Below are 12,395 nucleotides of genomic sequence, written 5' to 3'. Positions count from 1 at the left end.
AATGTTCTTTTGATGGACTGTAAATGAACAAAATCAGCACAGACATTTGGTGTAGATAAGGCTACGTTCACACTAGACAGGATAAATCTGTAACCGAAGCTTTTCTCTTCATTTTGACCCTCCGTTCCCACTGAAATGGCGTTTTCCTCTCCTGAAAATGGACCTTTTCTAAAATGCTCTCCAGAGTGTGTAAATCTGAAAACGCCGATTGAGCGGTGTAATGTGTACGGGGTAACCAGAGCTTTTTAAAAACGCTGTCATGACGTGCCGGAACAGATGGTAGTGGCAGTGTGGCATTTCCTTGTTTTCTTGAACGCAACCTCCAACACCACAGCAACAATGGCGGACAGCTTCAGGAGACTGTCCCTGAGCAGAATTTTACTACAGCTTTGCAGTATGACAGAGAATTTCAACCCTCCACACACCTATTTCAGAAGAGATTGAAGCCAGAAGAGTTAGAAATGTACTCACCAAATACTTTGACCCATAACTTATTGAATAAATAAATATACTCACTTTGCCCTGTTTTCTGTCATTGTTTGTATGAAGGTGGTTTACCTATTTATGCAAGTACTTCTCTGACGATAGATGTGTAACAGCCTAATGTAACATTGTCTGGAAATACAAGGTAACACTGATGCAGACATGTTTTATACATTTAACAAGGTGCTTTATTAATGTATTGCTTGTGCAAACATTCAATAGATGCAACTGTCACTACTTCCAAAATGTCATTTTTAAGTAGTAGCTTATGTTTGGCATAGATGTGAAAATGTTAAGGCCAAAAAAGGAAAACTGTAAGTTTCACTTTTACTCAGGTAAAAATAAAATCACTTTTTCCCAGTAACTCGTTTTTATTGCACATGTTAAATACAGCAAAATAATACAGAAAGACATGGCAAAAGTAAAGTCAAACAAATGACGTAACAGCAAATTTCACTTTTGCCTCAGTAACAAGCTTTATTGCATTTAGTTGTAGCTGTCGTCCCTTTCATTGGTGAAGAGACTATGGCTGTAGGAAATGTTTCCAGGGTTAGTCAGTTTTTCAATGTTCGTCGTCAGCCGGTTCATACTGTCCGTGAACTCCCTGTCGGTTGCCTCCATACACTCCATTATTTGTTTCTTCAGTTTTAAGTCCTGCTGCGTGAGAACAAACAGCTGTCCATCATTTGGCAATCTCCTTTTAAGTTTTTCTAGTCTGTAACTGAACAAACGCGCACCAAGTCTTTCACGGCGAGATTCGACACCAAACATGTCGCTTGTTTTCTGTAGATGTGTCCTGCGCATGCCCAGTAGGAGGAGATTTGCCCAAATACTCGTTTTAATGTGGACGGAGGTATTTTCAAAAACGCCTGGTGTGGACGCCTATCATTTTTATGCAAAACCGGTGTTTTCAAAATTATCTGGTCCAGTGTGGACGTAGCCTAAGTTCTCAGTTCTCAGAGGATTTAAGCCTAATGCAGATTGCAAGAGGCCATAAAGGGGATTTGAACCTATTTGTAACTTTTTAAATAAATGTTGCAATATTGTGATCCAAAGCATGGGTGTTTACAATTGGAGGGCATAGATTTAGAGTAAGGGGTAGAGATATAGAATGAATCTCAGGAGAGTTTGGGTGAATGTAATCTAAGAGACAGACATTTGCAGTTTATGTGGTTGCAAGTGTGAACTAAAATCACGGCTAAATTCCATTCCTTAAATGCATAATGGTGTACAGGTGCATTCTTACAGCAGTCTGACAGTTTGCATGTCACCTTAATGACTCCAGCCTTGAACAGAGTCATAAAATCACTTCTAAACAGCTGGGCATAGTTTTTTGGCTGCATTGACCTTCTCTGCATTATTAGAAACTGATTTTGGAAGACAGGACCATTTTCTCTGAAGGCAAATAATTAGCTGATTATATTAGAGAACTGCTACTGAAATCTACAGAGCTATTGGCTTTCTAGAATTTTCCTGCTGAACTGGGAATCCATTGGTTTACTCTTGGACACAAAACTGGTGATGTAGGCAGTTCTGTAGATGTTTGTACCATTGACAGCCGCTCCCTGTACTGTTCATGTGTTTTTCCTGGTGGCGAGATTTATTTTTAATGGCTATGCTGAAAACCTGATGAGTGAGAGGACAGTACAGGAAGTGAGTAAAATTTTTTGAGGGAATATTCAAGAGTCCTGGTTTGCTAAACCACTGTTCAACCCTGTCATCCTCTAAGTTATCAATTAAATATTACTGGTATCTCTCTAAACATGTGGTTTATGTTTGAATGATTTTTTTTGAGGACCTTATGTTGTGAAATATGAATATATCATATTAATTATTATCCTCTGAAAACTGCCAATAATTTATACCTATAATAAAACCTTGTGTGTTGAAGCACCACAAGGGGAGTGACACTCATCACATTTTCAATGAACACTCAGAATTTTGATGCTTGATGTTGTGACAGCTATCCAGGCAGTTATACTGTTGGATGGGGCAAAGGAGAGTCTGCTACAGCATTCTTGCTTTTGTCTTTAGGTAATAACTTCTCCCTGAAGTGCATGGAAGATGGCTTGTGGTCCTTGCCTGAAGCCTACTGCAAGGTGGAATGCCATGCCCCTCCACCAGTTCCTAACGCTAGATTGCTGGTACCAAGATGCCTGCAAGGAGCTCATGACATCGGTTCTACCTGCAGATACAAATGCAACCCTGGCTACTATGTACATGTGAACAGTGACAAACGATCCAGGAAGTAAGTAAGATGCTGCAGAAGTTGAGGTTCCTATGTAAATTAGAGTTTTTGTTGTGGGCGCTGTCTTCTGGAGATAGCAGGAACACTGTCGCTTCAAATGGAAGTCTCACCTTGGATATATAAGTAGTTGCTCTTGTATGAGTTGTGTGTTTCTGCTTGCATTCTACTGCTTGCAGTTGTACCATCAGCTGCTGAGATCCCTACCTCTGGAATTCATTCTCTAAAGTATCCATCTCTCTTTTCCTCCTTTACAATACTCCTTAGGTGTTTGACTAAGCTCTTGTTCACTTGTCTTAACACTTAATGTGTCTTGCTAATTAATATTGTTGACATTAGCACACAGTTACATTGCTTGTATGTGTGTGACAACACATGTACACAGCTTTCTCTTATGCCAATATATACACATAACACCTATATTGTGCCAGACCTGTTAAGGGTAGGCTGCACGAGGCCTACTCAACAACTCCCAACAGACTGTTAGATTCCCAGACGAACAATATTTACATCTGTGCTCTGAGTAAGGTGGTTTATCCTCACTGTCAGTTTTTAAGAACACAGTGGAAACAAGTGTCCATGTTTTGCATCAACTCACTATCTGTCTCCAGTATAGGGATAACTGATCATTTTAGTCCTAGACTGAACAATATCTGATCAGAATGCATAATGCCATGTGTAACCCTAGAGGTGGGCCTGAGATTACACACATAGACTGTGGGCAGCTCATTGAGTCTTTGGTATTTGAAGCAGGATGTGTTTATGGCAAGATCAGGATGCAATGTGCCTGAAAAGCAAGGAGTCAGAAAGAATCGAGTGGTGTTTTATTACTGAAATATCAAATTAACAGCAGACTTTTATGAAAAATCAGCCAGGAAATAATGATCATAAAATAATAAAATTTCATTTTGAGCTTTGAGTGAGCTGTAGATATGTACAAAAGTTAGATATTAAATATAGTTTTATTATCATAATGTGTTTGATAAAGTAAATGAAGAAATGTGATTCTATTACAATAGATAAACAATAGCAGATGGTTAAATAAGTAAATATTCATTCCTTTGCATGGAGCAGGAGTGATAATTCTGTCGGATTAGTGCATATATAATGGAGAATAATCCCATCAGGACACTACATGCAATGCAAATAGTCCTATTCTGTTGAAGAATGAGTGAGAGAGAACAAATTCTATTGATTAAAAAATGGAGAGAAACAATTCAATTGGACACAATATGTGATAAGGGAGATAGCTTGATGCTTCCCAAGCCTGGAGAGGGGTTTGGCATGGGGCGAGCAACCCCGTCTCATGGCTACAGAAATGCCAAAAGAAGCTTCAAAGGCATCATCCCTGGGAGTGGAAGGATACATCAAGAAGGTAGGTGACACCTGGGAAAACTTGAAAGACTGGCTTAGGACAGAGGATTTTGGCAAACTGCTGTTCGCAGCCAATGCTCCAATAAGGGGGATGGGCCTAAGAAGAAGAGATGACTTGATTGAACTTGATTAGTTTTGTGTAATAGTCCTCACTCTTCTATTTTTGCAGAACTTATAATATGCCTTTGTCTGCAGGAAGTTTCTGAAGCTGCAGTGTTTGGAAGGAGGATATTGGGAAGAAGGTAGCTGTAATCCTGTGTTCTGTGACCCACCTCCCTTAGTCTTCCAGGGAATGTACACCTGCACCAATGGCTTTCAGTTTGATAGCCGCTGCATTATTACTTGTTATGACCGCACTAAAAAGGTAAGACATTTTATTGTTCATTGAACATTGATCTTAAACTTATCCTTCAAAAATTCTGATAGCAATAAATATTTTTCAAATGATGAATACTGGAAATACTAAGTGGATCACTCATACCTTTGGAGAGAGAAGAGGTGTAAGTATTCATGTCAATAGTCCCTCATCAGAACAGAGAATGCCTTAAAAGCAAGCTTGATCAACACACAAAACTTGGAACAATAGAGAGAACAAAGGGAATGTGTTACTTTAGATGTCCAGCATCTGTAATATTTTGTTTTTTTTGAATACTTACAATTTTATTTCAGCTAATTAAAGAAAGGAGAGAGAATGCAATAATTGGTAACTCTTCGTACTTGGTTGATAGTGAGAGAAATGGCCCGTTGAGGAACTATTTCTAAGATGCAGTTTTGTGCAAGCATGCCATCTGGAATAACCAGCTGTTGTTGAGTGAATTTTGCTGAAATTACTGGGAGATGGCAGTGGGACATGTCCTGGACTCTGGCAAAATCCCTGTGATAAAGTTCAATGCATACACATGGAAACTCATTATATGCAACCAATAGACTCTGTAACGCTGTGTTCATTGATAGCATTCTTGGTCAGGCTCCATTCCAGTTTGTAATGGGTCACTGGGATTCTCTTACGTTGATTCATGTGCCTACCAAAGTATTAAGTATTGGATCATGGTGATTAACTTGGTAAACATTTTCCTGTGTTTTCTTTTTCTATTTTAAATTTACTGCAGCATTTTGATTTCCTGTTAGTATTACCAAAGGCTGTGGAGTATGGTCTGTGATGTTGCCTTGTCTGATGAAAAGGATGATCTTGGGGTTGTTGGTCATTTTAACTTGACTCTATTTCACTACTGCACGAAAAAACAATGCAAGAGAAAGAGAAGGTTATTTGGCCCCTCAAGCTTGCCCTGTCATTCAATATGACCGTAGCTTATCTGCCCAGGCCTCAACTCATCAGCTCTCCCCACACATAGCTCTGGTTTCAGAAATGTATCTATTTCTTTAAATAATTACAATTTAATTAAATACTTAAATTGATTTAGATTCACAACTCCCTAATTTTCTAGAAGTCCACCACCTCCTGTGAGAAGAAATTCCTATGTAACTCAGTTTTAAATGATATCCCCCCCCCCCCCCCACTTTAAACTTTTGTACAAAGTTACTTTGCATTGAATTCAGGGCTGTTGGACACCGCTGAAATGCATTACTGACTCCGAGTTCTTTGCCCTTTGGATTGAAGAAGATGGTGCCAGTGAATACGACCAAAGGCTACTTCCTTCAGAAAGTTCATGAAATTATGCCTTTTACCTCTTTTACTCCTTCTTCTTCTTTCAAATAAGACTCTGCTACTATTTCTTGTTATCACACGTGCCCTCTAATCTAGGCAGCATCCTAGTAAAACCTCTTCATCATTCTCTCCGTAGCCTCCATATTTTCCTATAATGGATGACCAGAACTGAAGACAATGCTCCAGATGTGGTCTAACCAGAGTTGCAACATAATGACTCATTTCCTTCACTAATATCCGCACAGTGAAGTGCCATTCACTTGTTTCTTGGCATAAATGGCTTAATACTATTTTGAACTGGCTTTGGTCATTTTTATGGGGAACCTAATTAAGTGTTTGCAGGAAATGCAGCAGGATGCTTCAAAAATGTTGCCCTTCAATTTATTGGCAAATGTGTCACCATTGTTTAGTAGGTTATGGAAACATTATAAGCAAACAGAATGATTGACACCTATGTCATCAACAGTGATTAAGACCATAAGATAGCGGTCACCAACCTTTTTATGCCCAAGATCCCCTACCTCGGCCTTAGTGAAAGGCAAGATCGACCTGCTAGATCGGTTAGTCACACGCAGAAAAGAACAGAAGTAAAACCCCGCAACCTAGAAATAGAAATAATGTATGTACACCAGGGGTCACCACCCTTTTTTGCACCGCGGACCAGTTTAATATTGACAATATTCTTGCGGGCCGGCCAACGGGGGAGTGGGGGAGGGTGTTAAACATGACCGGAATATAGCGATACTCGAAGGAGGTTCCTTATATCCAGTCTATTCTGCAATTTAGTTTACATGGCTATCAGCACTTCTGTCCCGCTTGCTCACATTTTTTCCGCTCAAAAAACTCAACGGGTTTGTGCAGGGTACTTGGACTCAGGGTACCAAAGCAGTTTTGAGGGCTTCATTGCCTCATTTGACAGCCTCCAGGTGCCTTGGCCAGGTGCGGCTGGTCGTGGGTGGAGTGAGAGGACAAGGTCAGGGCCGGAGGTCCCCTTGCCGGGGCCACGGCGGTTGCAGTCCGGAGAGAGCAAGGAGGAGTGCGACAGGGCACACCTCCCTCCCCCACGTAGGTAGGTAGGATATATCGGCTGACAAAAGTTTGGCTGGAGGGATGACTTTCAGTAGATCGCAGCGAGGTAGCTGCTCTGCTACTTATGAAACCCTGAGCCCGAATTAGGTCATCTGCGAATATTTTAGCACCGGGTTCCCCACAAACATTCGGTGTGGTGAACAGGTTTAGAGGCAGTGCTCATCTGTCCGTGCTCCGGGCCAGTACAAACGGCACTTCTCGCCGGCCGCGTGAGGCGACCGGTTACCCGAGGGCAACCAGTGATCTCTGGCGCTAGGGTATCACTGCATATAGGTGACCGATGACCTTGTGTGGGTAATGACCGCGCGTGCGTAATGACCTCGTGTGTGTTCAAGTTCAACAGTGGAAGTGACAGGGAATGAGGAAAGGTGCAGCTGACTGATATCGTTTCCTCGCGGCCCGGTAGTTGGGAACCACTGAAGTACACTGTGTAGTGCGTGGCGGGGGAGCTACACACATGCGCACTGGGCAGAAAGAATGGAACTAAAACCCCGCAACCCGGAAACAATCTCTCAATGGTATCTGTGTATTTATTTTTATTTTTCTCGGGATCTACTGGGAAGGTCTCAAAGATCGACCAGTCGATCGCGATCGATGGGTTGGTGACCACTACCATAAGACATAGGAGCAGAATTAGGCCATATGGCTCATCGAGTCTGCTTCACCATTCCATCATGGTTGACTTTTATTCCTTTCAACCCCATTCTCCTGCCTTCTACCTGTAACCTTTGATGCCCTGAGTAATCAAAAACCCATTGACTTGGCCTCCATAGCCATCTGTGGCAATGAATTCCACAGATTCACCACTCTCTGGCTAAAGTAATTTCTCCTCATCTCTGTTCTAGAGAGTGTCTTTCTATTCTGAGGCTGTGCCCTCTGCTCTGTCTCTCCTACTATCAGACACATCCTCCCTGCGTCTTCTCTATCTAGGGCTTTCAAGATAAGTTGGATCTTGGGTACCTGTGGAGAGTTTCCCCCATTTTGAAGGGGGAGTGGTGGGCATGCTTCACTCTTCTTTTGTCATTTTGTTCTTTGGTGACTGAAGCCTGGGTCTGCAGGTCTCTAAGTCTGTTGGGGAAGTTGAAGACTCAATGTTTGCAAACCTGCCAGTTTGCTGGAGGCTGGAGGCTGGAGGCTGGAGGCTGGAGGCTGGAGGCTGGAGGCTGGAGGCGTGTGTGTGTGTGTGTGTGTGTGTGTGTGTGTGTGTGTGTGTGTGTGTGTGTGTGTGTGTGTGTGTGTGTGTGTGTGTGTGTGTGTGTGTGTGTGTGTGTGTGTGTGTGTGTGTGTGTGTGTGTGTGTGTGTGTGAGAGAGAGAGACCCAACTTCTCCACAACGAGATCGAAGACAGCAGCGGTGTGGCAGTGGACGTCAGATTAGATGGCAACCTTTTTGATATCAGGAGGCTCCACGCAACCACCAAACTCCGCAGAGAGTGAGTCCTGGAGCTGCAGTATGCAGACGACTGTGCTCTTTTGGCCCATACTCTGGAGGATCTTCAGACTGTCCTTGTTGTGGCGGTGAGAGCGTACACAGGATGGGGCTGACTGTCAATACCACCAAAACAGAAGTGGTTTGCCAATGGAGTACCAGTGTCCCACCCACTCTACCTGCCTTCACTGTTGGTGATGAAAAGCTGTCAATAATGCCATCTTTCAAATATCTGGGGAGCATTCTCTCTGAGGATAGTGGCATTGATAATGACATCCAGAGCCGCATTAAACAGGCATCAGCTGTCTTTGGGAGACTTCGACGTAGAGTCTTTCAGAAAACGGAGCCTTCGTCCCTCCACAAAGGTCGCTGTATACCAAGCAGTCTGTGTCACCACCCTCCTTTATGGCTGTGAAGCTTGGGTAACCTACAGCCGTCACATCAAGTCCTTGGAGTGCTTCCACATAAACTGCCTTCAGCGCATCCTGGGGATTACCTGGCGTGAGCAGGTCCCTCACTCTGAAATACTTGCAAAAACCAACTGCAGAAGTATTGAGGCTATGATCACCCAGAGTCAGCTGCAGTGGCTGGGGCATGTGATAAGGATGCCCCCATGTCGACTACCCCGCAAAGTGTTATACAGCCAGCTACATCATGGTCGACGCTCAGCTGGTGGGCCGAAGAAGCGCTATAAGGATCAGATGAAGAATGCTTTAAGGAAGTGCAAGATCAGTAGGGACGGGATTCGTATTCTGGAGATGGAAAGAACAACCCGAAGACAGCAGAAGAGAGCCAGGAGAAATACAGCCATGGTTGCCATCACTGCCACCACTACCACATATACATGTCCCACCTGTGGTAAATGTATCTGAATCTGCAACTCTGCACTTGGCACAGCATAGAGAAAAGTAGTGCTACAGGCTCTTTGATTTACCAAATGCCTATCTAAATTTAAATTTTCTGTTAAACTGATTATTGACTACAGGAGCAGGAAAACAGAGGTCCATGAGCCAGTCCTCATCAGGGTGATCAGAAGTGGAGAGGGTCAGTAACTTTAAATTCCTTGGTGTTATCATTTCAGAGGACCTGTCCTAGGCCTACCCCATTAGTGCAATTAGGAAGAAAGCACAGCAGCATCTCTACTTCCTTAGGCGTTTGCAAAGATTCAGCATGACATCTAAAACTTTAACAAACTTCTATAGATGTGAGGTGGAGAGTATAAGGATTGATTGCATCAAGGCCTATTACACTGAACCAGAGAGGTTAAGTTCATTCACCCCATCACTGAACTGTTCCCAAAGCCTACAGGCTTACTTTTAAGGACTTCTCATCTCATGTTTTCAATATTTATTCCTTATTTATTTATTATTTTTTATTTGCAAAATTTGTTCTCTTGCACACTGGTTGTTTGTCCATTCTATTGTTTACAGTAGTTCATGGATTCTATTGTGTTCCTTGGATTTACTGTATATGCCCACAGGAAAATGAATCTCAGTGTTGTATGTGGTGACATATATGTACTTTGATAATAAATTTACTTTGAACTTTGAAACACATGTCTCCATTACCCTCTCGGGCAGAGTGTCCCATATTTCAGTCAACCCTCTCAGTGGAAAAAAAAGTTTTCCTCACATCTCCACTACTTTACCTTTACCCATAAATATACCCAATAGTTCTAGATCTCTCTCTATAGGGAAAAAATCCTACTATCTACTCTATCTGTGTTCTGCATGTTTTGGATACATTTATGCTCACAATTTCTTTCATTCCAAGAAAAACAAACTTCCACTCTATTCAGTCTACCCTCACAATCGAAGTACTCTATCTTAGGCAAGATACTTAAGAATTTTTTCTCCTGTATTCCAGTGCAATTGTATTGTCCCTCCAAAGTATTGACCAGACCTGCACACAATACTCCATTTGCGGATGGATAACCAATGTTTTATGAAGTTATGCCATAACTTCCCTGCCATTAGATTCTATGTCTTGGCTAAAGAAAGTGAGTTTCCCATATACTGCCTTCATGACTGATTATCACTTCCTAGGGGCGACGTGAGTAGCAGCAGTACTCTGAATGGATACGGTTAAATATTCTTGTTTCAGCCTGATACAGCTAAAAAACACAACTGCTTCCCAGGTCAATACAGTCAACAAAGATGTCTTAATACATTTAAATAAACTATCTCTGCTTAAAACTGACAGAAACAACTCTGACTATGGACGAAGGTGCCCACAGAAGCAACGTGGCCGTAGATCGGGGTTACAAATGCGTTTAAGGAAACAGGGTCTTAAACTCCCAATACTGACTGTCTTGCTGGCAAACGTGCAGTCTCTGGTGAATAAAATCGATGATCTCAGAGCTAGGGAGCCAAATCAGAAGGATATTAGCACTGCGTGCGTCCTTTGTTCCACAGAATCCTGGTTAACCCCTTCCATACCGCATGCAGCGATTCAGATCAGCGTGTTTACTATACACCATCAGGATAGATCTACTGAGACTCCCAAAAGCAGTGGTGGAGGGGTGTGCCTCATGATCAACTCTTCTTGGTGTGCAAATATATCAGTGCTGTCCCAATTCTGCTCACCAGACCTGGAATATCTAGCAGTTAAGTGCCGTCCTTTTTACCTAACACTGGAGTTCTCCAAGGTAATTTTGGTAGCAGTATACATTCCGCCTCAGGCTTTAGTCAGATCATCAATCAGGCTTTAGATGATCTGAGCAATGGGATCAACATGCATAAAACAGCGCTTCCCAACACCTTCACCATTGTTTTGGGAGATTTTAACCAGGCCAGTCTGGTTAAAAAATCACTAAGCTATTACCATCAACAGATCACTTTCAATACCAGAGGAAACAACACACTGGACCATTGCTACACCACCTACTGTGCCTAAAATGCCTACTGTGCTATTTCAAGCCCTCACTTCGGGAAGTCTGATCACCTGGTTGTACTTCTGCTCCCTGAGTATAGGTGCTGAGTACAGGACTGCTTTGAATCGGTGGACCGCACTGTATTCAGGATTCATCTTCAAAACCTGGATGAGTATACTGCAGTTTTTACCAACTTTACTGTATATTCCCAAACCAAAAACCGTGGATGAACCAGAAGGAATGTCGTCTGCTGAAGGCTAGATCTGTGGCATTCAAGTCTGGCGATCCAGGCCTGTACCAGAAAACCAGGTATGATCTGTGGAGTGCTATTTCAAGGGCAAAGAGACAATTTCGAACGAGGTTGGAGGTGACATCAGATGCACAACAACTCTGTCAGGGCTTGCAAGACATTACTTCTTTCAAAGGAAAATCCAATAGCGTGAATGGCAGCAATGCTTCACTACCAGATGAACTCAACGCCGCCTATGCCCACTTTGAAAGGAAGAATACACCTACTGCTCTAAAGATCCCTGCTGCACCTGATGACCCTGTCTCAGAGGCCGATGTTAGACTGTCTTTAAAGAGAGTAAACTCTCGCAAGACGGAAGGTCCCGATGAAGTACTTGGTAAGGCTCTGAATACCTGTGCCAACCAACTGGCGGGAGTATTCAAGGACATTTTCAACCTCTCACTGCTACTGGCGGAAGTTCCCATATGCTTCAAAAAGAGAGCAATTATACCAGTGCCTAAGAAGAATAATGTGAACTGCCTTAATGCTGAAATGCTTTGAGAGGTCGTTCATAACTAGACTGAACAAGTCCTTGCCTCAGCAAGGACCTGGGACCCATTGCAATTTGCCTATCGCCACAATAGGTCGACGGCAGATGCAACATCAATGGCTCTTCAAGAAGCTTTAGACCATGTGGACAACACAAACACCTATGTCAGGATGCTGTTCATCAACTATAGATTGGCATTTAATAACATCATTCTCACAATCCTGATTGAGAAGTTGCAGAACCTGGGCCTCTATACCTCTCTGCAATAAGATCCTTGACTTTCTAACTGGAAGACCACAATCTGTGCAGATTGGTGGTAACATCTCCTCTTTGCTGACGATCAACACTGGCGCACCTCAGGGGTGTGTGCTTAGCCCACTGCTCTACTCTCTGTATACACATGACTGTGTGGCTAGGTATAGCTCAAATACCATCTATAAATTTGCTGATGATACATGC

The 12,395-nt window shown here is 42.7% G+C and overlaps 1 protein-coding gene across 1 annotated transcript in view; it reads left to right on the top strand.

Annotated features, from left to right (window-relative positions):
- The first annotated feature begins 339 nt into the window (after positions 1-339).
- LOC140736638 (pappalysin-2-like) overlaps positions 340-12,395 on the top strand; it is a 115,009-nt gene continuing 102,953 nt past the window's right edge. Inside the window, exons 1-3 of the mRNA XM_073062452.1 lie at positions 340-394; positions 2,518-2,731; positions 4,298-4,466. Of these exons, the coding sequence (XP_072918553.1) occupies positions 340-394; positions 2,518-2,731; positions 4,298-4,466 (438 nt within the window). The remainder of the gene's footprint in view (positions 395-2,517; positions 2,732-4,297; positions 4,467-12,395) is intronic.

The sequence above is a fragment of the Hemitrygon akajei genome, chromosome 12 (genome assembly GCF_048418815.1).
Source record: "Hemitrygon akajei chromosome 12, sHemAka1.3, whole genome shotgun sequence".
Taxonomy (NCBI): domain Eukaryota; kingdom Metazoa; phylum Chordata; class Chondrichthyes; order Myliobatiformes; family Dasyatidae; genus Hemitrygon; species Hemitrygon akajei.
This window is presented reverse-complemented; position numbering and strand designations above follow the sequence as displayed.